Raw genomic sequence first — 22,586 nt, 5'->3', positions numbered from 1 at the left:
CACAGGGGCGCAGAGTCAGCAGGGCCAGGAGGCCGCGCTCGGGTCCAGGCCCCACGGCGGGGGACACAGGCCGAGCCCGCGCTCCGGGCACCTCGACGCAGCGTTGTCCGGAGGGGACCTCCTGCTAGAAACGAGCTCCGACGGTTCATGTGTCATGAGTTTGACTTTCCTAAATTATAATTATGTTTTCTGAGCAAAAATCAGGATGAAGACAAACGGGAAGGACAAGTGGAGGAAAACCGTAATCGTGGGTGGGCATCGTCAGGTCCAACTACGATGACTCGAGGGACTGTCGTGTTTCATCAACAGAACGGGAGGAGGGGTGCGTGCACGTGCGCCCCCAGCCCAGGACCTCCGGGCCGCCAGTGTGGCTGTGCTGATCCCGCCCGCTGGCGCACGGCCACCACGGCCAGGCGTCCCGAGAAAGGTGACCACGCAGACCGGGAAGCAGGACCATGACACCTGCCCATCCGTCTTCTGATGGGGCTGGGCCCTGAGGACGGAGGCCAGGGCCTGGAGAGCGGGCTCCACACCCGACTGCCTGGGACTCAGTTTCCCCATTTGCAGAAAGGAGGCAATGGTGGCTTTCCTTCCAGCAGCCCGGGCCGAGGCGGGGCCGGATATGGGGCTAATGCGCAGCCTCTGGGGTCTGTCCCCCTCCTTCACTTCCAGGCAGGAGCCTGACGGAAGTGTGGCCGTGAGACGATACCGGGACCCTCACCAGCCACAGCCCCTTCCACCCAGGGGCACCCGGGGCAGGGTGAGCGGAAAAGCCGCCCGTCAGGGGCACTCGGTCCCAGTGACCCTGCCAGCCCGGCCACTTCCATCCGCATTCAAGCGCCCGGACAGTGGCGCAGGTGCAGACAAACCATCCGAACGGACGCTCCCAGAGAGCATGCGTGGGTGCCCACGGGCACACGGGAAGACGCTCAGTACCATCAGTGTTAGAGAACGCACACCCAAACCAAGGGAGACGCCCCTTTGCACCCCTCGGGACGGCTGTCCCTGGACACCCCCACACAGCACCACAGGGGACACAGGACAGGGCAGCTGCCGTGGCCCAGGGCGGCTCTTCCTCGGTAACCGGCGTCCACACCGAGCTGCGGGATGGGCCGGCGATGCCACCCCGGCGGCCTGTCCGGAGCCCTGGAAGCGGGTCCACGCGAACGCTTGTGCACGGGTGTCCCAGCACCACCGCCCCCCGGCCGCAGAGCAGGAGCACCCAGATGCCCGCGGAGCGACAGCCACGCCCGGACGACCGCGTGCTCGCCGAGTGGGTCTTGCGGGGCCGACGTGTACGGATGTGGGCCACGTCCACGACGGGCAAGTCCACGGACGAGAAGCAGCTTACGGGTTGCGGGGGATGGAGGTGACCGCTAACGGGCAGGTTTCCTTTGGGGTGAAGGCACCAGGACCACCGCCCTGAACGGGCCGCACAGTGCAACGAGTGACTCCGTCTCGTAAAGCTGGTGAAGCGGGGGGCAAGCCGAGGCCACGGGGCGGGCGGCGCAGCCCCCGGGGAGCCCCCGGGAGACACCCCACCGGGCCGCGAGTCGACGGCAAGCCCGGGCAGGGCCTGGGCGGGGCCCGGGGGGCACCAGGTCACCCCAGGCCGCTGTGGAGCGGGGAGGGGTTCCCGCTGTCTGGCAAGAACGCCCCTGCAGACCTCTGCGCAGGCCGCCCGGCCCGCCGGCACCGCCACCCTGCGCCGCTGCAGCCCCGCCATCGGGGCCCTCACGCAGGCCGAGGCGGGCAGCTCGCGTCCTCCTGGGACCGGCTCCTTTCACTCAGCGGACGTCCTGCGGAGCGTCGCCTTGTCACCCGCGGTGCAGTCCCGCGCAAAGGCTGAGTGGCGTCCCGGGTGCAGCCCGCCTTCTCCCTCTCTGTCCGTCCTCCGGGCGACATGGGCTCCCACCGTTGGCCCCGCGAGGGGTGCTGCTGGGGACGCGGGGAAGTTCCACTCTCACCTCTCCTTTGAGGGGAGCCAGTTCAGCCCCCCCCCGACTCAGAACTGCCAAGGGCCCGAGGGCAGGGCGCACCTGAGCCTCGCCGGCCGTGCGGCCCCCATGACAGGGACCCCGCGGGGGCTCCGGGGCCTGCCCGCCACAACGGAACTGCTCCCCACGAGGGGCGCCCAGAAACCACAGACGGGGGGAGAGGGCGTGCATCTCCAGGACTAACGCAAGACACTGGGTTTTCTAAAAAAAAAAAAGATATTTTTTGCAACCGTTTCTTCACTCGGGTCTGACAATGCACACCTCACTCACGCTGGCACATACGACCACATTCACGTGGCCCCCGTCTCCCTGACCGCCTCCCGGAAAGAACCCACAGAGCAGGCCGCGGGCCCCCAGGGCACGGCCTCAGGAGCGTGGCGTCCCGGGCTCGCCTCGCCTCATGGGGCCACGGCCCACGGCCCACGCTGAGTAGCTGTGGCAATCGTGCCGTAGACAGTGGCAAGGCCCCAACCACACTCCGCGGACAGCAGGACGGCACGGGGCCACGCATGTTACCCCGAGGCCGTCCAGACCGTCACCAGCACCCACGGCCTCCCCCGGTGCTCGGACGGCCGCGTGGAAGCACAGCGGAGCAGGAGGCGGGGGCTGCGGGGGGCCGGTGGGACCCACATTGGCGCAGGAGGACACAGCCGGCGTTCCACAAGGGACGTGCGCAGGCGGGCGGCCTTCCCCTCCCCTTCCCCCCCGCCCCCCCCCGCCGTGGCCAGTCCTCAGGACCTTCCCTTGCTCATGGAGCACCAGGGGTCTGGGCCGGGAGGGGCAGCGAGGAGAAATGAAGACAGATGGACAGACACCGCAAGTCCCCCTGGGTCCCGGAGAGCGGCTCCTGGGAGGGTGGCCGCGGGGAGGCTGTGGCTGCTTCTTCCGTCCAGGCCGGGCAGCCAGCCTCTCCATGGAGCACGACTGCCAGGCCCGGCGTCCGTCTGTCCGTCCGTCCGTGTCCGCGATCCCGGCCCAGCTGGGAGCATCGCGAACCAGGAGCTGTGCTCCTGGCTCCTGGGCGCAGCGCGGATCTTGCTGCGACCTCCCTCCTCCAGGTGCACGCTGGCCCCCGCGCGGTGAGCGAGCTCCTCCGCTGCACCCACCCCTGCTGCGCACCACGTCCCCAACCGTCTGCATGGACTCAGTCTGGGTGGCGCGGCTCTCCTCTCTCCCCTCTGGCCACCAAGGACCAGCCGTGGTCAGGCTGGCGGGACCCAGCGGCGGGACGAGGGTCAGGCCGGGAACGGGCTCGGGGTGGCCGCCGGGAGGGCGCCGGGCCTCCCAGGCCGAGAGCAGGAGTGCGGCCAGCGGCACGGGCGTTAGAACAAGGACGTGATTGCAGCCCTCCCCACGCACACAGGCCCCGCCTGTGCCAGCCTCACAGAACAGGACGGCTTAGCCGTGCCGCCCCCGGCCTGCCGCGCCTCGGCCCCGCCTTTACGACGCCCTCTGTTCTTCCTAAAGATCCCTCTTCCACGGGGATTCCGGGTGCGTTCCCCGGGGGCGTGAGCGCCGCCACTCTCTGCCGGCCTCGCACTCTTCCCGTCACCCTCGGGAGAGACCGCCGTGCGGGTGCAGGCCCTGTCCCCCGGCTGAAGGGCTGGGACGGCCGTGGGGCCAAGGCTGCGCTCCATCCGTCCGTCCCTCCGCTGTCCCTGCCGGCACCCTGGCTTTCCTTTCTGGGTATTTCCACGCCTGCTCTCGTCTCCGTGGTTTGTGACTTCCCTGGGGCGAGTCGCTTTGTGTCCCCTGCTCCTGTCTCCGTGCCCCCAGGAGCATCCTCCGCTGCCGCCCGCAGGCCTGGCCTCTCCCCCATCAGTTGTTCAGCCCGGTGGTCGCTCTCCTCCCGGGGTCGGGCCACTCACTTGCGTCCCATGTGCCCACTGTCCCCCGAGCTGGCTCTGACGTGATGTCACATCCGTTTGCTAAGAGTTCACTTCGACAATACCCCAGCATCACAGCGTCACTGATGGACGTTCTGGTCCCTTCGGTCACTGCAGGTGCTCGCTTGTCGCCCTCCGAACGTGAGCGCCCGCGGGCTTGTCTTCCTCTGTGAGGCTCTGGAGCCCAGCGGGGGCGCATTTCCCCCATCGGCTGACCCAAGGGCGCTGCTCACCTGCCCCCGCCCAGCCATGGCCCCGGGGCAGCTGCCTCCTGCAGCTGCCTCCCCCCGGGGCCCTGGAAGGCAAGCTCAAGGTTCTGCGTCAGCACCCCGCTTTCTGCTGAGGGCATGGGGGGGCCCAGAGCGTCCCTTAGGCCCCGCGCACGCAGCCACACAGCCGCAAGGCAGCTTCACCCTGGGCTCAGCCGTCGGACCCGTTTGGACCCAAAGACCCCATAGCAGGTGGAGTCTACAGTTTAGTTCTTCAGTAACTAGTATTGGCCCTTCTGCTGTGCACTCGTCGCACCCACGTGTGCTCATGGGCAGCTCACTGCACGTTTCACACGACAGGATTTCTAATTCTCCTCCACCCCCCAACACACACACACACACACACACACACACACACACACACACCCTCTTTCATCTAAAAAAGAAACCAAGGGCTCCCTGGGTGGTGCAGCGGTTTGGCGCCTGCCTTTGGCCCAGGGCATGATCCTGGAGACCCTGGATCGAGTCCCACGTCGGGCTCCCTGCATGGTGCCTGCTTCTCCCTCTGCCTGTGTCTCTGTCTCTCTCTCTCTCTCTCTGTGTGTGTGTGTGTGTGTGTGTGACTGTCATAAATAAATTAAAAATTCAAAAAAATTTAAAAAGAAACCAAACCCTGGGAACTAGAGCTGTTATGCATGCAAGGCGAGTGAATGCTACAGGCCAGCTCGCTGGTCTCCGCAGAGGCCACAGGAGGTCGTGGGCCTTCGGGCCTCCTTGGGGGGCTTCCCGTCTCTGCTCCCGAGCTGGAGGGTGAAGAGACGCTCCGTCTCCTGCAGGACGTAAAACAGGTATTGTTCCTTCCTTAGTGCAAAAGAAACACGGGCTTGTGCTAAAACACTTCAACGGTACATAGTTGGACGTAGAAATAAATGTCAATGATAAAAAAGGAAAAAATAAAGAGCCCAGTAAGTAGCAAATAAGTAAAACAAAAAAGTGAAAACTAGAAGTCCCTCCTTCCTCTGGTCCCTGGATACTCAGGTTCTGGACGACCCTCTAGGCACGGACAGCATGTGCGCACGTCACACACGTGTTGTCTTGAAATAACCAGCAGCGTGGGCAGCTCCGGTGGCCCAGTGGCTTAGCGCCTGCCTTCGGCCCAGGGCGTGATCCTGGGGACCCGGGATCGAGTCCCACGTCGGGCTCCCTGCATGGAGCCTGCTTCTCCCTCTGCCTGTGTCTCTCTCTCTCTCGCTCTCTCTCTCTCTCTGTGTGTGTCTCTCATGAATAAATAAATAAAATCTTTTTAAAAATGTACTCTGAAAAAAAAATTTAAAAAAAATAAATATTTTTTTTAAAATAAATAAATAAAAATGTACTCTGAAGATGGTTCTCTATCAGTAAGGCCCACCCCTGCTCGTACCGGCTGCCGGGCGCCACCGGGTGGAGTCACCGTACTTGGTCTCCACCAGCGGGCACTTGGGTTGCTGCCAGTTTTGTGCTAATGTAAAAAGGATAAAACGAGAGCATCTGTGCACATATGTACTTTTGCAGATAAGTCTCTAGGAACATTCTTATTTTGTGGAATAACGGTAAAAAACTATAGCTGTTCGAGTTGCTGACATCCCTGCCAAGTCGCCCTCCTAGGACGTGCCTGGTCCCCCAAAGCTGCAGTGTGAGCACTCAGCTCCGTCAACAGCGGGCTTTGCCGTCAAGCTTTGGCGTGTCCGTCCATCCGGCAGGTGCATACTGATTTTCTACGGACACGCACACACGCGGGTGCACACTAGCCACAGACGCACACGGCTACACACGTGTACTGAATGAGAAGGTGGGCGAGAGTCCTTCTCTTTCACAGACGGATGTTCACAGATGCGCCAGAGAACGGACAGTCCTGCGGGCTGCCCTGGCGACTGGCGGGCCGAGCCCGCATGAGGCAAGGCTGGGCGGTGGAGAACCGGGTTTACATTCGTCCTCAAAAATGCAAAATACTGTGTTAAACCAAACAAAGCTGCCTTCTCTGTGGGACCCAACGGTCACACGATGGAATGTCACACGGCTCAACCCAGGGAGGAGTCTGGGGCCGAGCATCCGGTGGCCAGGAACCAGCCCCCGGCACTCCTGGGCACCCCTCCGTTCCCGGTGCAGGGACAGCTGGCCAGGACACCCCTGCCCCATTCTGGTCGCGTCATCGGGAGCGTTCCTACCCCCGAGGCCCTGCCTGTTAGGGGGTGGACACTGCTCTGCCCGGGGTTTGTCCAGCACAGAGGACGGCCTGGCCTGCACCTGCCCGGCCCCCACCTGCCTCCAGCCCTCACCTGCCTTCAGCCTCCACCTGCCTCTGGCCGCCACCACTGCCTGGCCCCATCTACTGCCTGGCCCCCTCCCCTGCATCCTCGCGCCCCCCCCACTGGCCACCCCCACCTGCTGCCTGGCCCTCACCTGCACCACCTGCCCCACCTGCTGCCTGGCCCCCCCACCTGCACCCCTCCTGCCCCCACCTGCCCCACCTGCCGCCCAGCCCCCCACCGGTCCTCACTGGCCACCAGGCTCCCCCCCACCCTCCACCTGCCCCCCCCCGGGCCCCCACCTCCCAGGCGTGCGCGGCGCGGCGGCACTCACGGCTCCACAGCGAGTAGGCGAGGCAGCAGTTGAGGCGGCGGTACAGCTGCTTGTTGATGGGCCAGAGGACGAGCGTGCATAGCTGGACGAAGTTGATGAGCAGCCCGCTGACCACGAAGACGAACCCGATGAGCAGGTGCACAACAAACTGGGTCTTCAGGTAGGCGAGCAGGCCCATGGTCGCTGCTCAGGAGCGTGTGCACGGCCCTTCACTGAGAACAGCCGTCCTGGAAGGACAGGGACGGGGACGGCGGTCAGAGGTGCGCCCGGGAGCCCCGCACTCCGCAGGCACATGCGTCACACACACACCAGACACACCCTACATACCACACAGCACACCCAGACCCCACACACCTACGCACCACACACGCGTGCGCACCACACACACGCCCTCACGCACAAAGGAGGGGAGACATGAAGTGATGCCCCTAAATGTCACCAGTCGTTAGCTCTGGGAGGAGGCATTACAGGTAGGTTTTATTTTAGGCTTTTCTAAGCATCATTTAAAACATCAAACTGCACATGGAATCCCTATAAAAACAGACCCACGGTACCGCAACTATTTGATTCCCAGACGGTGCTGCGCCTCCTACGCCTTTGTTTGGGCTCACACACGCGCCCTGTTGGGCCACCCAGGGACCTAACCAGTTTTTCTCCCCTTGTCACGTGTTCCTTACTTTCAACAGTGAAGCCAAAGCTCACGTTTCCTGGCTGCACTTGTGCCCACCCCCCCCCCCCGGAGGCAGAGAACCAACCGGAAGGCGGGACCCAAGCTCAGGGCTCCCGAGGCCGGGCACCTGCAGGCCTGGTAGGCAGGAGAGGTGCCCGCACGCTCTTTGGGGGTGGGGTGCGGCGCGGGCTCTGGGACAGGCTCCCCGCTCTCCGGGGCAGGCCCTGCTTCACTTTACAAGCTGAGCACGCCTCGGGGCACCGGGGAGCCAGACGACCGTGCGGGCACCCAGGCGCTGTGACTTCCAGGCTGAGTCATCAAGCGCACGTTGGCTCGGCCCTCGGGCCTCGCGTGGTGGGCTCTGGGGGAGCCAGCTGCCGTGTCAGGGGGACACTTGAGCCGCGGGCCCTGCAGGTGGAAGCTGACTGTCCAGGCCCGCAGCCCAGGAGCCACCTGGCCCACCAGCCCCCTGTGTCTCAAGTACCGACCCCGAGAGACCGAGGGTGATGCAGGATCGCGCTTGCCTCTCAGCGCCGGGTGTTGGGAAGGTTTGTTACTAACTCATTACTCCGCAGTGACTGCGACCGATGCTCTGAATGCAAAGGATAGAAGACCCAGCAGAGGCTGCAAAGACACTGCACTCCTGGGGACCCTGCAAACGCTTCCCTCCGAGCAAATGGAAGCACAGAGAGGTGCCTTGGCCAGGGTCCCACCGTGAGAAGCAGGACCAGGCTCCAGTGGGGGCGGTGAGACAGGCCCACAGGCCTTCCACGGGCAGGGACGCTCCCAGGCAGCAGAGTCTCGAACACACCAGCCAGACCGGGCCTGACGAGTCCCCTCCTCCTCACACAGACTGGAAAGGAGGGCTTGGGCCAGACCCGGCATTGCTGCCCATCCTCTGGCACCTGACACACAACAGGCTCTCTGCGCCCCACTGCCCCCCAACACCAGGCTCCACCTGCACCCCCACCACCTCGGGTCAGGCCTGCGGCTCTGCCACACGGGCCACAACACCCAGGGGCCCCAGAAGGCAGCTCGAAGGTTGCCGGATCAGCCAGGATGCTCTTCAAAGCAGACTCCAGGGGCCACGCAGACCTGCTGGTGCCACCGTGGGGGCACGAGGGACAGCGCATGCACAGCTCAGATGCACTCACTGCTGTGCAATGTGACGGCACCTGGAAAGCCACGGCCGGGGTCAATCCCATGGCCGTGTCAGGGCGCTTCCCATCACCCCTGGCCCCGTGGATCCAGCTTCCTTCCCTATAGGCTCGCATGAGCAGAACCATGCGGGACCTGCCTTGTGGCTCCACCGTCCAGCCTCAATGCAGGGCCCCCTTCCAGGGCGCGGGCGTCCCGGTCCGCCCATTCACCTGCCCGTGGCACCAAGCCGCGTGCAGCCTCAGTGACCATGCGTGTTGGAGCCCAAGGCTGCGTGGCGCAGGCTCTCGCTCGGGACCTTACTTCAGCAGTCCCCGAGGTGACAAGGTAGCCAGTCCCTGCTCCACCTGAGTCTCTCCTCTGAAAGCCCATCCTCAGGATTCCCCGGGGAGCTGCACCCACCCCTGGGCATGCGTTTCTCACGGCCTCACCACCGACACCGCATCTCCTGTCTGGAGCACTGGCATTTGGGTCCAGCCGGGCCCTGGGGCTCCGTGGGGCCCTTGACAAGAGCCGAGGGATGTGGCCTTGGCCGCGGAGCTCCGTCCTGGCTGCTAGCCCTCTTCATGGCTCAAGGTCACGACCTGCCCTGTCCTCCCTCCACCGCCACTCTCGGTGGGTCCCACCCGCTGTCCTGAGAGCAGGCCTGGCCCTGGGTGCTCCTGCGGCTGGCATCTCAGGACATGCTCCCCTGCTGCTGGGCACCTGCTTGGGTTGTCAGCGTCTGGCCCGGACGCCCCGGGGGTGGGGTCAGAACGTGTGGCTTCATCGCTCCCATGGGCTGGGCTCCATCCGAAGGAACATGAGCCAGCGGGGCTGGTCCACACGCCCACCCCGCGGAGCACCCAGGGCCGGCCGTCCGCTCAAACGCTGCGCTCGGCCCGCGCGCCCCCCGCCCCTCCATGGCCACGGTGGGCACAGCAGGAGCGCGGCTGGGAGCTGGACTCGGGCCGCAGGAGCACTTACAGGCGGCTCGACGGGCCCAGACAGGCTGAAGCCAGCTCTACGTTCTTAAATCCAAGTTTAGACCAGCAAGGGAGGGACGCCTGGGTGGCTCAGCGGTTGAGCATCTGCCTTCGGCCCAGGGCGTGATCCCAGGGTCCCAGGATCGAGTCCCACGTCAGGCTCTGTGTAGAGCCTGCTTCTCCCTCTGCCTGTGTCTCTGCCTCTCTCTCTCTCTGTCATGAATAAATAAAAAAAATCTTTAAAGTAATATAAACAAGCAAGGGGTACACTGTCAAGGTCTTTTTAAATAGACCTTCTTCTAAATGCTGCCCGTGGGGTCTGACGCCACAGCACCCGCCAGCCACTGTCTGTTTTCCAAACGCCGAGCCCGTCTGTCCAGTCAGGAAACGCGTCCTCCTATTTCCCCCTTGAGCTTTACGTCTTCCGTGCCTCCCCTGTGGGCCCTTACTGCGCCCTCTTGCGTGACGCTCAGTCTTCCACTGGCCACCCTAAGAGTCTCTAACAGAAACACCCATGAACACCCAAGCTTGCGTTCCCGATGCAGGGCTTTCAGCTCAGCTGCTCCCCCAGGAGACTTGATGACGCTCCCTCCTGTGCTCAGGGCGCTCCTGCGACCCCGACCCCACTGCTGCCCGACATGCAGGATCTCTGGGTGATGACCCAGGATTGCAATCCGTGGCAACGGGGCGCTCGCCTGGGCTCGCCTCGGTGACTACACTGTGCCCACGCAGATTTCACTTGTACGACACTCTCTTGGTCCGAGCTCATTAGTCCAACCCCGGGTATGACGGTGTCACTCGGGAATCTTCATTTGCATTTTCCTGACGCCTGTGACGTCATATCCCATAGAACGGGTTGTTGGGAGTCTAGACCTCTGCGTTACAGATGAAAAAACTGAGGCCCAGAGCCTTCAATCTCGGGGTGGGGGACCCAGAGCCCAGCCCTCTGCCGTCAAGCTGCTCCCCAACGTGCGTGCCTGACACACCGAGGCCGCCTTCCCCCGGCCCATCACCCTGACTCTGTGACACCTGGGTGAGCCCTGGCGCCTGGGCCTCGGGTGATGCCAACTGCTTTCCAGGAGTGCCCTCGGGGGGCCTAGGGCAGGCCCGCCAGCCCATCCCCGTCACCAGGCACCTTGCCCCAGTGCTCAGGCGCCGTCACCGAGGCAGCAAGGAGGCCTGGGCCTGCCCCTCACCCCCTTCGTCAGAGCGACCCGGAAGCCTGCGTCTGCACGTGGGGATCCCGGCGGTGAGGTGGCTGCCGCCTGAGTCTGCGCCCCCGGACAAGCTGCCAGGACCCCCTCTGCGGGGCAGGGGACGAGCCGCGCACTCACCCCCCTCGCCATGGGGACAGGGCGGTGCCACCCTGAGGGCCGGGAGGCACAGAACGGGCCGCTGGCCAAGGGGACGGGGCGCTAAACCAGGCAGCGGGCGAGGCCGATAGGAGCCCACAGAGCAGCCGCGCGGCCTCCCACGGGAACACGGGTGCCACCGACCACTGCGGGGACAGCGGCCTGGGCCCTGTGGGGAAGCCTGCCTGCCTTCCCGGGCCGCAGGACGCGCCGGGGACCCAGGCGGCCCCTCCTCCCAGCGCTGGCACCCCCCCCCCCAAGGAGCGGGGCCCTCAGCGCTTCTGACGCCACCTCCTCAGGTGCGTTTGCCACCGATCCCAAGGCCGAGGTTCTGGGGTTCCCACCACCGCTGTCTGCGGCTCGGGGCCAGGACGGGGAAGCGAAGAAGCCCCCTGGAGCAGCTCCCCGGCATCATGTGAGGGGCCTGGCCACCCTCAGACCCACTGGGCCACCTGTCGTTATGGATGAACCATGACCCCGGGGGGACACCCCCACTGGGATCCCAGCCGCCAGCCCCTCAGAACGTGGCTGTGTTTGGAGATGGTCTCTAAAGGGGTGGGGGCATGAAATGGGGTCATGGGGGTGGACGGCCCCGCGGTCGGCCTGCTGTGCTCATAGGAGACACTGGGACACAGCCTCCCACAGAGGGACCCAACCGCGGACACGGGTGGGGACGTCCCTAGGCACGTTCCAGCCCCACAGCCTCCCCAGGAGCCAACCCCGCCGAGCCCTCGAGCCCCGCCGGCCGGCCTCCAAGTGGCGGTGAGTAGATAGAAATCTGCAGCTGACGCCGCCGGGCCTGCGGGGCTGTGTCCTGGCCACCCCAGTGACAGGGGCACCCACACACACATTCGGGCCCTGTTCCCAGGTCCTGAGATTCGCCACGCGTGTGGCCCCTGCCCACGGCCTGCTGCCGAACCGCGGCCCCGCTGCCTGGAGCTCCAGGCAGACCCTGTGTCCCGCACCAGCCTCAGGGCCCATCACCAGGCGCTCGCGTCCCCCCGCTCCCCGGCACGGTCCCTCTTCTTCATGAACCAGCCAACCCAACGGTCTGAGCTTCCGATGTCCTCCTGGGCACCCTGGTCCCTCGTCTGTGAAAACCCACACATTTCCAACAAAGCCTTTGCGTGGGAACAGAAACCGAGGCCACCCACCCGCCATCCCCTACACATCAGAGTGGTGGCCGTGACTGTGCGCAGGGACGGTCACTTCATTTACGTGTGGACTCAGCCCAGTCCCGCCATCTGCATGCTTCCGTGCCTCTCCACCTCCCCATCCTCGCCTGGAGTCCACGTCACTCGTTGGGAAGCAGCACAGGACCGAGACCACATGGTTGCCCTCCGATGGCACCGAGAGCCCCCGTGGCCGTGTCTCCGGCTCTGCCCTGCGGCCCCCTCTGCAGGTGACCTGCCGCCCTGGCCCGAGACCCTGGGGAGGGCGGACACGGGACAGCCGCTCTGACCGCAGTGGGAGCTCAAAGCCCTGCAGCGTCGCCGGCCCTGCATGCTCCCTCCGAGGGCAGGTCTAACCCGGCAGGACGGGTTGGGGACGGGAGAAGATGTGAAATCCGCCGGAAATGCATCATTTTTGATGATGTAGAGACGCGGTCTGATTACAGGACTCGGGGAACTGCTTACTTCCGCACCCGAGGCCCATCGCGACGCGGAATGAAGACGTGGCGTCGCCTCCCCTGTCCCTGGCCCCCGGCCGCTCTCCCACCCACACTGGAGCACCCATAGGTGCGGCGTGCCGAGCGGAACACCAGGCCTGGCTGGCTGGCTGCCCCGGGGCTTCACCAGGCGTGAACCCGGTTTGGGGTTTGCGTGGGGAGACTCCGTGGCCTCTGAGTCAGGCAGCCCCGGAGGACACAAACCGTGAGGAGGGCAGAGACAGAGCACGAGCTCAAATACCCCTAAACTGCCCCGACGTAACAGAGGCACCAACTGTCACCGTCTAAACACAGCTCAGGACCAGGACCGAGGCTCGTGCTCCCCGGTGGCCGGCCCAGGCGTTCCCGAAGCAAGCACTTCACTCACAGGAGGCCGCTCTAGCCCCTTGATGGGCTCCGCCTCGCGCTTGTTGTCAACGTGGCGGGGACAAGCGTCACTGGGCGGTCTCTCGGCCCACAGCCGATCCCCCGTGAGCAGGGGGCGGCAGGGGCGCCGGCGGCAGACATCCTGCTGACGGTGGTGGAGGGGTGGAGGCCAGCCCGTGGCCCGGGGGGCAGCACCTCCAAAGGTGTCGGTGCCGGGAGCCAGTGCGCAGACCCCGCAGCCCCTCGATGACCTCACGCGTGAGAACACAATGCGGCCACTGTTGTCCATGAGCTGGCCACGCACTGCTCCCATCGCCTTGTGACGTAACAAGGCCAGGAAGCAGGAAAGGTATTTATGAGTCCAGGTAAAATTTCAGATTAGACCCACAACCCTAATTTCGGGGCATTAAGGGGCTACTTTTAGCTCCTGGGAAATTCACTCACGGGGCCCACCTTATCCTCCCACGGGCCGAGAAACAGGACATGTTTCTTTGCTAATGATCATATGTTGCCCGTCTGAGCTTATCAGCATTTGGAACCATCTAGAAGCCTCAGGATCCAAGAAGAGCAGAAAATCATCAGTCTCTGTGGAGGACAGGTTCGCATCCTGCAGACCCAGGAGAGGCCCCTGCAGCCAAGAAGCTGCCGCCAGCGAGAACAGGTGCAGAGGGGAGACACGACCCGCAGAGATCCACGTTCTCAGAACGTTCCGTGATGGGTTCCGACCCACGTCATTGGAAGGGACGGAGACAACAGAGAAGGGTCATTTCTGACGCAGCGGTTCCGGGACACGGGGCCCAGGCGGTCCTCAGAGACCCCAGGGCAGCCCAGGAGCCAGGCACGGAGGACGGGGAGCTGCCGCCACTGGCACCAACCCCAGCTTCAGTCCATGGTGCCCCGGGGCACTCCACGGTCTCTCTAACCGGCAGGAACAGAGAAATGGGAAGTCCAGGTAGGTAGGACTCGGGCTCGCCCCGAACACAAGCGGGGTGCACGCTCACGGTCTACGCACTTGGTGGCGGGAGGATGAGGACACACGGCCCATGTGTGTGCAGGTAGCCGGGGGGCCGGGGACACCCTCCTGTGAACACGGTCACAGAGGGCCTGGCGGCAGAGAAGATTCCGAGTACGTGTGCGACAAAAGCGACAGAAGACCTACTGACAGCCGCCGGAGGAGAGCGGAAAGCCCAGGATATGCAGAGGGGAAACCCAGAGCCCGACAACGGGAAAGACCGTGAAACACACGCCAGCAGGTGCCCTCCGTGCCCGTGCCCACGACGAGGCAGCCTTGGATGCGGGGTCCGCTCCCCGGCCTGGCGCCCCCGCTGCAGCCCCCCACCCCACCCCGCAGACAGCGCGTGGCCCCAGAGGCCCCACGGCTTCCCCACGCGCCGGGCCACCAGGTGAGGGTGGAGTCGTAGCCCCAGGCGGGCGCCAGCCGACCCGCAGCCACACACAGGACCCCCTTGGGGCCCAGCTCATATCGCAGAGCCACAGACTGGGGGCCAGTCAGGCGGTGGCCCTGGGACCGCGACCTCGGGTGGTTTGTTGGGTAGTGACCCCCGAGCGACCCGCGCACCACTCCTTCTAAGTTCATTTGTAAATGCAACTGAATCCTGAGTAACAAACCAACAGGGCCCCCGCCCTCCCCTGGAACCAGACAGCGGATCGGGCAGCTCAGACGGAAAGACAAACCGGAGAGAGGAGCCGAGAACACCGCGAGAAAGAACCAGGGCACGGCCTCCGAGGTCTCCCAACTCCGACAAAGCCTCGATGACAAGGGCGAGGCCTGGGCCACGAGCGAGCCACGAGCTGCCGCCGACGCACTGAGCTCGGGACCCGCGTCGCAGATGACCCGTGTCACGCGTGTACTGACTTCCTGCTGTGTTTGCACTCGGGCACATCTGTCTTTCTAGTGCCTTTCACGTTACGACAAACAGAACACAAAATTAACTCAAAGCCATTACTGGCCTCATGGGAATCCTGTAGCGTTACAAATTTCCTAAACCAGTGGATAAAATATATATATAATTAAATGACATATGAAAACCTCCCCTGGAGCCCCCTGCACGACTTCAGGTGAGACTCGAACCCCAAGAGGACACCCCAGGCCCAGATCTAAGCCGTAAAGGAACCCCACCCCCGCTCTTCGAGCGGCTGGTCTGGGGTTGGGCACGTGGCCCCGTTCCAGGAGAAGCGTGCAGGGACTTCAGGAGGGCATCTGCTTTCTCAAGATAAGAGACCAATCCCTCCGGCAGCGCCCTGTGCTCTCTGCGCTCTGCCCTTGGAGCGAGGAAGGGTGTCCCAGGCGCAGCGGCCACCTTGGGAGCATGAAGCGACAAACATGAGGCCAGAAGACTCACGGTGGGGGCGGGAGGAGGAAGCCCCTGGTCCTCCAAGGCCCGAGGCCACGTGGGCAGCTACCCGCAGCGTGAGGCAGAGGACAAGAGTCACAGGAATTAAACCACCAGTCCTGAGACGTGCAGGCCACCCTCCTGGCACGCCGCCGCTGCCCCTTCTGTTCCCAGTAGTGGCGCAGGTCTGCACGTAACCCCCAGGTGCTCCATCAGTGTGTAAGTGGGTGACTCGTGCTCACCGTGCAGACATGCGTGACAAGCAGCAGCACGGCTTCTTCATCTTGTACCAACCACGCACCGTCGTGCCATCTCCATGAAAAGGTTCCTGGAAGAACAACGTGACCAGAGCCCGTGGAGCACGTCCACCCAACGGTCTCCTCTGAGGCCTCAACCTCCCGCCCAACACCGACAGGCCGCGGGTCTCCGGGGCACAGTCACACAGAGCTCGAAGGGACCCGGGACTCGGTAAAACGAGAACCACCAATGTCTCCGGACATCACTGAAGACCCGGCTGGCAACAGGCTTCTGGAGGAGCCACGAGGATCCAAGGGGCCCGGGCCCCCAAGACACTCCCCCGATGAGGTGAGATGTGTCCCACCAGGTGTCATCTGGGAAAGGAACGGGGACCATGGACCAAGCACGAAGACAACAGGGCTGTCACTCCCCTAGCACTGTTTGCTGGGTCTGCTTCCGCGTGACATCTGCGAAATCCTGGCAGGAGGGGAGGCCGGGGCCGTGTGTGCGTAGCAGGGCCGGACACAGCAGCTGCTGAGGGGCCTCCAGGCCCCGCCATGCCCCACCTACCCCCACTCCGCGAGCTCCGGCATTGTTGGTCTTTCCCTGGTTGTTCAGATGGTTTTACTGGCTTGAGCAGCGATATTCATGGTGGGAGGCGGGAGGCAGGGGGCATGTGAAACCTCCTGCAGCCTGGTGACTGCACAATAGATCTGTGACAAGTCTCTGGACCTGCAGGACACGGCAGGTGCGCCTCACACCAAGGCAGCTGCGGTGTCAGAGCAGAAGCCCGCTCTCCAGCAGGTCAGACCGTGGCAGCAGAGTTCCAACACACACACAGGTGCGCACACACTCTCATAATGCACATGCACACACATGCTCTCATACACACAGGCACATGTGTGTGCCTGCTTTCATGCACATGTGTGCACACATGTGTAATGCTCACACATGCAGACACACATGCATGTGCGTGCATGCCTTGTACACATGCATACATGCATTGTACACGTGCTTTACTTTGTGCATGTACACACATGCAGATTCATACACACCTGTGCACACATGCTCTCGTAATACACTCATGCACACACATGCATGTGCACACTGCAGGCACATGTGTGCTCTCATGCATGCATCTATACATATGCATGTGTGCATACACATGCTTTGTGTACACGTACACGTGCACAATGCTCTCACATGCATGCACTAAGACATGCGTGCACATACACACGCATGCACACATATGCACACATGCACAAGCACACGTGCTCACACAAAAAATAGTCACGGGTAAGTTGACTTGTAAATTTGGATAATGAGCTGCCCATTATAATAATGACATTTTACTTTTAAAGAAAGAGGCAAGGGGGATCCCTGGGTGGTGCAGCGATTTAGCGCCTGCCTTTGGCCCAGGGTGCGATCCTGGAGACGCGGGATCGAATCCCACGTCGGGCTCCCGGTGTGTGGAGCCTGCTTCTCCCTCTGCCTGTGTCTCTGCCTCTCTCTCTCTGTTTCTCTGTGACTATCATAAATAAATAAAAATTAAAAAAAAGAAAGAGGCAAGGGTTCGCTCTAATTTTTTTTTTTATGATAGTCACACAGAGAGAGAGAGAGAGGCAGAGACACAGGCAGAGGGAAAAGCAGGCTCCATGCACGGGGAGCCCGACGTGGGATTCGATCCCGGGTCTCCAGGATCGCGCCCTGGGCCAAAGGCAGGCGCTAAACCGCTGCGCCACCCAGGGATCCCGGTTCGCTCTAATATCATTCAATAAATTGGTTGTTAATGTGCTTTTCTACAAGTACGATATATTTCACAATTTAAAAAGTTGCATGGGAGCTCCGGCTTCCCTTGGGATGCAGAGAGCTCATCACTCCCGCCCTTATAAGAATTAGAGAGCCAGACAGACTGCACGTTCATAGCTTTTCTTGGCCCCACCAGGGATCTGAGGTCACAGGACAGCCAACTGACAGGAAATCTAGGGCAAGATGCAGAAGTGACCCCTGCGTCCCCTGAGGGTTCCCTGGGGATCCCCTGGGGTGGATGCGGGGTTTGGGAAGAGGAGCTGAGCTGGAACAGCAGAGCTGGGGAGGGCCAGGGAGCACTGCTGGCAGGGGCCCCACTCCTCCCCTTCTCTGTGACCTCATCCCATCCCTACCGGGTGCTGCAGGGGTGCCTGGGGAGAGCCCTGGGAAAGCTGCTCAAGCCCAGAGTCCAGAACACATAGGTGCTTAACAGTGTTTACTACATACGAACACAAACCTTAAAGGAAGAACAAAACCATTTACAAAGATAAAAAATGTCACATTTGCCATTAAAGAGGCATCACGTTCAAAAACTAGATTTAAGGGGCATCTGGGTGGCTTGGTGGTTCAGGGCGTGACCCTAGGGTCCTGGGATCGAGTCCCATATCGGGCTCCCTGCAGGGAGCCTGCTTCTCCCTCCACCTGTGTCTCTGCCTCCTCAGCTCCACTCTGAGCGTGGAGGAGCGCCCACATGTCACTTCATGTCCCCTGACACAGAAGGACACTGGTCACTCAGCAGTTGACTCCTATTTGAGCTTCCTGCCTGAATATAAACTCAGAACATCTCAGATACGTGTGTTTTACTATATAGTCCCCCCCAAACATCAATCAGACCCGTGAACTCTAGTAGCGGAGAGTGGAATGGAGACCGTCCTCGGCCACGGCCAGTGCACCCGCCTTCCGCGGTGGCGAGGTCAGCGAGCGCAGGAGGCGCACGGGGCGGCGTGCCCGAGAGCCCACGGCCTGCGAGCAGCGGGGCCTGGGCGCGGCCAGGACCGGGGAGCCAAACCCTGCCCTCTTCTTCCTTCCTTCCTGTCACCATTCCCCAGACTGGAAAGTGGGGAGTGTCTGTGCTTGGGGCCCCAGCCCCAGGGCTGCCCCGTCCCCACTGAGTGACGGGACTGCGCTCTCAAGGACACGAACAGAGGCTGCACGGTCCACTTTGGCCGGTGCTCCCACCCTCCCTCCAGCAGCGGCGGGCGCACAGGGCTGGCTCTGGGGCCGCCACTGGACCCCGCGTGTGGCAGGTGCCACTCTGGTGCTGTGCCCCTGGGACAGCTTCCCAGCCTGAGAGCAGTTTTTCCAGGACAAATGGGGAACTGCACGGAGTCTGGCGACAGGTGACGGGAGCCCTGCTCTGTGGGTCCCACCTGCCCCCTCCCACGATTTCTAAGTGGGTGTGGGAACCAAATTCCGAGATTCTCCTCCCTCGGTCCCCTGAACATGGGTCAGCCCCTTTCCCACACTCTCTCTCTTCCTCTGCTTTTCCTGGATCCCTGACAGTTGAAACCCGGCCCGTCTTGTCCCCCAGTTTCTCCACGATGGAGCCAAGGGGGCAGCGGCACCCCTTCTTATGTGAACCCCAGACGGCCCCGCAGCCCCGCCTCCTGCGCTAGGCCCAGTGCCCTGCCCGTGGCCCTTCAGAGGCCAGGTGCTGCAGGCACGGGGGCCCAGAGAGGTTTCCACTCCGGGGCAGGATGGCCGCAGCGTGGGGAGGAAGGTCTCTAACCATATCCCCCACCCCCCGTCCCAGCCGCAGTGTCCACCCCCTGGCAGGGCTCTTATCCTCCTCCCGAGCCACTGCAAGAGCGATTTTCCTAAAGGAACACAGGCGCATGGATCCTATTTCCTCCCCAGATGGTCAGCAGAGAGCGCCCCTGGGCCCGGGCCCCACCCTGAGCAATGGTGCCCAGTGGACGGCGCCCCCCACTGGGGAACTGCCGTGCTGCCGTGCTGGGTGGTCCTAGCACAGCCCTTCTCTCCTGACACTGATTTCCCTACATTGTGACATCTACGGCCATGGGCCTGCCGACGGGACCAGAGACACTGCACATGTGTCCCAGAAACACGGTGCCATCGCTGCGGATGCACCACCACGGCACCCGGTTCACAGGAGCAGGCCAGTAGGAACCTTTGGGTCGAGAGCAGTGGAGCACAACAGACGTCCCCCAGCTTCGACGCCCCCCAAAATGTGGCCACCTTACAGATTTCAAAGAATTTTGACCCTGAGACCAAGGAAACTTGGACTCCATGATCCTTCTACTTCTCCTTGGACCCTTTCCCTCCCCACAAAACTCTGGATGAAACGAACTACACTATCAGTAAGGATGCGCTGGCTCACGGTTTTCACCTTCTGGCCACTCTCCCCAACCTCTGCCTGCACCTCGTAAGTAGCTCCTTTGTTAAATCCTCCTCTCTCTCAACACTATTTCTTGTCTATCAGGACCAGAGAGACACAAAGACCGAAGACAGAAACTTCAGCAGGCTGGAGATAGGCCAGCTTTCAGAAAACGTAACTTCTGCTTGTCCTTCGTGAAAAGATTACTTGAGGATGTAGTCCAGCAAAACGAGAAGGAATCTAACGAAGAGAGAGACACGGGATTTGAGAGGAAGAACTCACCCGGTTATGCAATGAAAGGAAACGCCAGGGAACACCTTGCGGGTGGCCCGGAAAGAAACTGCTCCGAACTAGAACAGGAAATCTTTCAAGTAGAAAGAATTTGGAGAAAAAAAAAAAAGAAAGAAAGAATTTGGTCGGCAGAGAATATGATTAAGGCGAGAAGGTCTTGGTATTGAAGGAGGAATAGGTTTCTTTTCTCAAAAATAAAAAGGCTATTGGGGACATGGCTGCTAGAAACATCGGGGTGCAGGTGTCCCGGCGTTTCACTGCATCTGAATCTTTGGGGTAAATCCCCAGCAGTGCAATTGCTGGGTCGTAGGGCAGGTCTATTCTTAATTCTTTGAGGAACCTCCACACAGTTTTCCAGGGTGGCTGCACCAGTTCACATTCCCACCAACAGTGCAGGAGGGTTCCCTTTTCTCCGCATCCTCTCCAACATTTGTGGTTTCCTGCCTTGTTAATTTTCCCCATTCTCACTGGGGTGAGGTGGTATCTCATTGTGGTTCTGATTTGTATTTCCCTGATGGCAAGTGATGCAGAGCATTTTCTCATGTGCGTGTTGGCCATGTCTGTGTCTTCCTCTGTGAGATTCCTCTTCATGTCTTTTGCCCATTTCATGATTGGATTGTTTGTTTCTTTGGTGTTGAGTTTAAGAAGTTCTTTATAGATTTTGGAAACTAGCCCTTTATCTGATACGTCATTTGCAAATATCTTCTCCCATTCTGTAGGTTGTCTTTGAGTTTTGTTGACTGTATCCTTTGCTGTGCAAAAGCTTCTTATCTTGATGAAGTCCCAATAGTTCATTTTTGCTTTTGTTTCTTTTGCTTTCGTGGATGTATCTTGCAAGAAGTTATGTATACAATGGGATATTCCTCAGCCATTAGAAACGACAAATACCCACCATTTGCTTCAACATGGATGGAAGTGGAGGGTATTATGCTGAGTGAAGTAAGTCAATCGGAGAAGGACAAACATTGTATGTTCTCATTCATTTGGGGAATATGAATAATAGTGAAAGGGAATATAAGGGAAGGGAGAAGAAATGTGTGGGAAATATCAGAAAGGGAGACAGAACATGAAGACTCCTAACTCTGGAAAACGAGCTAAGGGTGGTGGAAGGGGAGGAGGGCAGGGGGTGGGGGTGAATGGGTGATGGGCCCTGAGGGGGACACTTGACGGGATGAGCACTGGGTGTTATTCTGTATGTTGGTAAATTGAACACCAATAAAAATTAATTTATTAAAAAAATTAAAAAATTAAAAAGGGAAGCAATGAATATTTGAAAATAATTTAAAAATGCCATGACAGGAAATGGTGATCCAAACGTGGATCACATGAACATCAGGCATGAATGTGGAACTCGACCTTCCTCCTTCAAGCAGCAAACTCAGTGACAGGATTCCAAGACCTGCTCTGCGGCACCTGCATGAAATAACTTACAAAAATTTTTATTGTGAGTGCTGTTTCTGGACTTTCACTATTCAGAATCAACCTACAAAGGAAGTGTGGAGAGCTTAATTATAACTACAGAACAGAATATAAACGCCGTGAACCCTAATGCAAGGCAGGAGATTTTTTTTTTTTTTTTTTGGTCCACATGGATTCAACAAAAAGTTAAAGTACATTAAAGCATGAGGAGAAGAGTAAAATAACCAAGAGTAATGATATAACCAGCAGACCCCAGGGGCGGTGAGGAGTGGCAGGAACATCTACGAAGGTGACGGTCTGTCTGTCATGGCCACGGGTGAGCAAAACTCTACAACAGTGCCCAGCACACGGTAGGTGCCCAGTAAATACCTGCCGGAGAACCAGAGAATGGAGCACATTAGCAAGTCAAGGAACAGAGTCCAGGCCCACTACCCAGGCCAGGAGCAGGACGGCTTCCGTGCCGCTGCCTTAGGAATAGCAGCGTGAGTAGGAGACAGACGGGAGCTCGCTTTCCTTGACACTAGGGCCTACTGCTATTTCAGGGAAATACAAAGATAAAAAATATTTTAATGTCTGGGTTAATGTTGCTGATGAAATAGCACCTTTAAAGATAAAGACAGGACTTCCATAACTTGGTCAAGTGAAAATGATGTGCAGAAAGTCAACTCAGCTGATCCCCCCAGTGGGGAACCCCCATCCGCCGTGCTGTCCTCCATGGAGGAGGAGGAGGAGGACTGGGTGCTGGAAGCAAGCCCGCTGGGCTCAGGGCTCAGGAAACCAGTCTTGTTCCGTTGTCTGTGGCCTCAGCGTGTGACGTGGTCATTTTTAATTTGTTATTTGAAACTGAGGATAAGATAACCTTTGCCAATACTTCAGGGTGGCTCGGTGCGGGTGTTCTTGAAAAATCTTCAAGTCGTAGGGTCCCTCCCCACCTCAGAGACACACTGACGTCTAAAGGGTCCTGGGTAAGCCAACTTCTCACGGGTATTCAGGTTCCCAAGGCAGCTGTTTTCTGTACAAATAGACACTTAAACCATTCAGAGCATTTTGTAAAACTCCGTAATTCAGACACTAATCCCAAGAAATGACCTGCTACAGGAGGGTCCCCCGGTCACAATACTTTGGGAAATCCCACACGCCCCGCTCCAGGCTGCAGACACCTGATACCAGCTCAGGAGCTCCCTGGGAAGAAAGGCTCTGAACTGTGCGTCGAGAGAAGCTTTTAGTATCTCTTACTGGTGAGCCGC

The 22,586-nt window shown here is 60.6% G+C and overlaps 2 protein-coding genes across 8 annotated transcripts in view; both read right to left on the bottom strand.

Annotated features, from left to right (window-relative positions):
- Positions 1 to 2,669, bottom strand: LOC129502195 (uncharacterized). Of its 2 annotated transcripts, none has more exons than XM_055313707.1 (2): positions 2,040 to 2,669; positions 1 to 1,938 (listed from the first exon to the last, which is right to left on the bottom strand). In XM_055313707.1, the coding sequence occupies exon 2, from the start codon at positions 1,724 to 1,726 to the stop codon at positions 629 to 631; it is 1,098 nt and encodes a 365-aa protein (XP_055169682.1). In that variant the 5' UTR covers positions 1,727 to 1,938; positions 2,040 to 2,669; the 3' UTR covers positions 1 to 628. The 2 variants fall into 2 exon arrangements, with proteins under 2 accessions (XP_055169682.1, XP_055169681.1); XM_055313706.1 differs by having other exon boundaries at positions 1 to 1,935.
- AGPAT3 (1-acylglycerol-3-phosphate O-acyltransferase 3) overlaps positions 1 to 22,586 on the bottom strand; it is an 86,068-nt gene that overhangs the window by 15,139 nt on the left and 48,343 nt on the right. For 5 of the 6 annotated variants that reach the window (XM_055313702.1, XM_055313701.1, XM_055313704.1 and 2 more), the window contains exon 2: positions 6,712 to 6,938. In XM_055313702.1, coding sequence (XP_055169677.1) covers positions 6,712 to 6,889 — 178 coding nt within the window. In that variant the 5' untranslated portion in view covers positions 6,890 to 6,938. Of the gene's footprint in view, positions 1 to 6,711; positions 6,939 to 15,487; positions 15,574 to 22,586 lie in introns of those variants that run through there. The other variant, XM_055313700.1, reaches the window with a different exon arrangement.

This window comes from Nyctereutes procyonoides, unplaced genomic scaffold (assembly GCF_905146905.1).
Source record: "Nyctereutes procyonoides isolate TBG_1078 unplaced genomic scaffold, NYPRO_anot_genome, whole genome shotgun sequence".
NCBI classification, from domain to species: domain Eukaryota; kingdom Metazoa; phylum Chordata; class Mammalia; order Carnivora; family Canidae; genus Nyctereutes; species Nyctereutes procyonoides.
Note: the sequence above shows the minus strand (reverse complement) of the source record. Positions and strands in the feature narration are given on the sequence as shown.

What these genes read in the sequence shown, in the direction of transcription:
- LOC129502195 (XM_055313707.1), bottom strand. Translation starts at nt 1,726, where the DNA reads ATGGCGGGGCTGCAGCGGCGCAGGGTGGCGGTGCCGGCGGGCCGGGCG.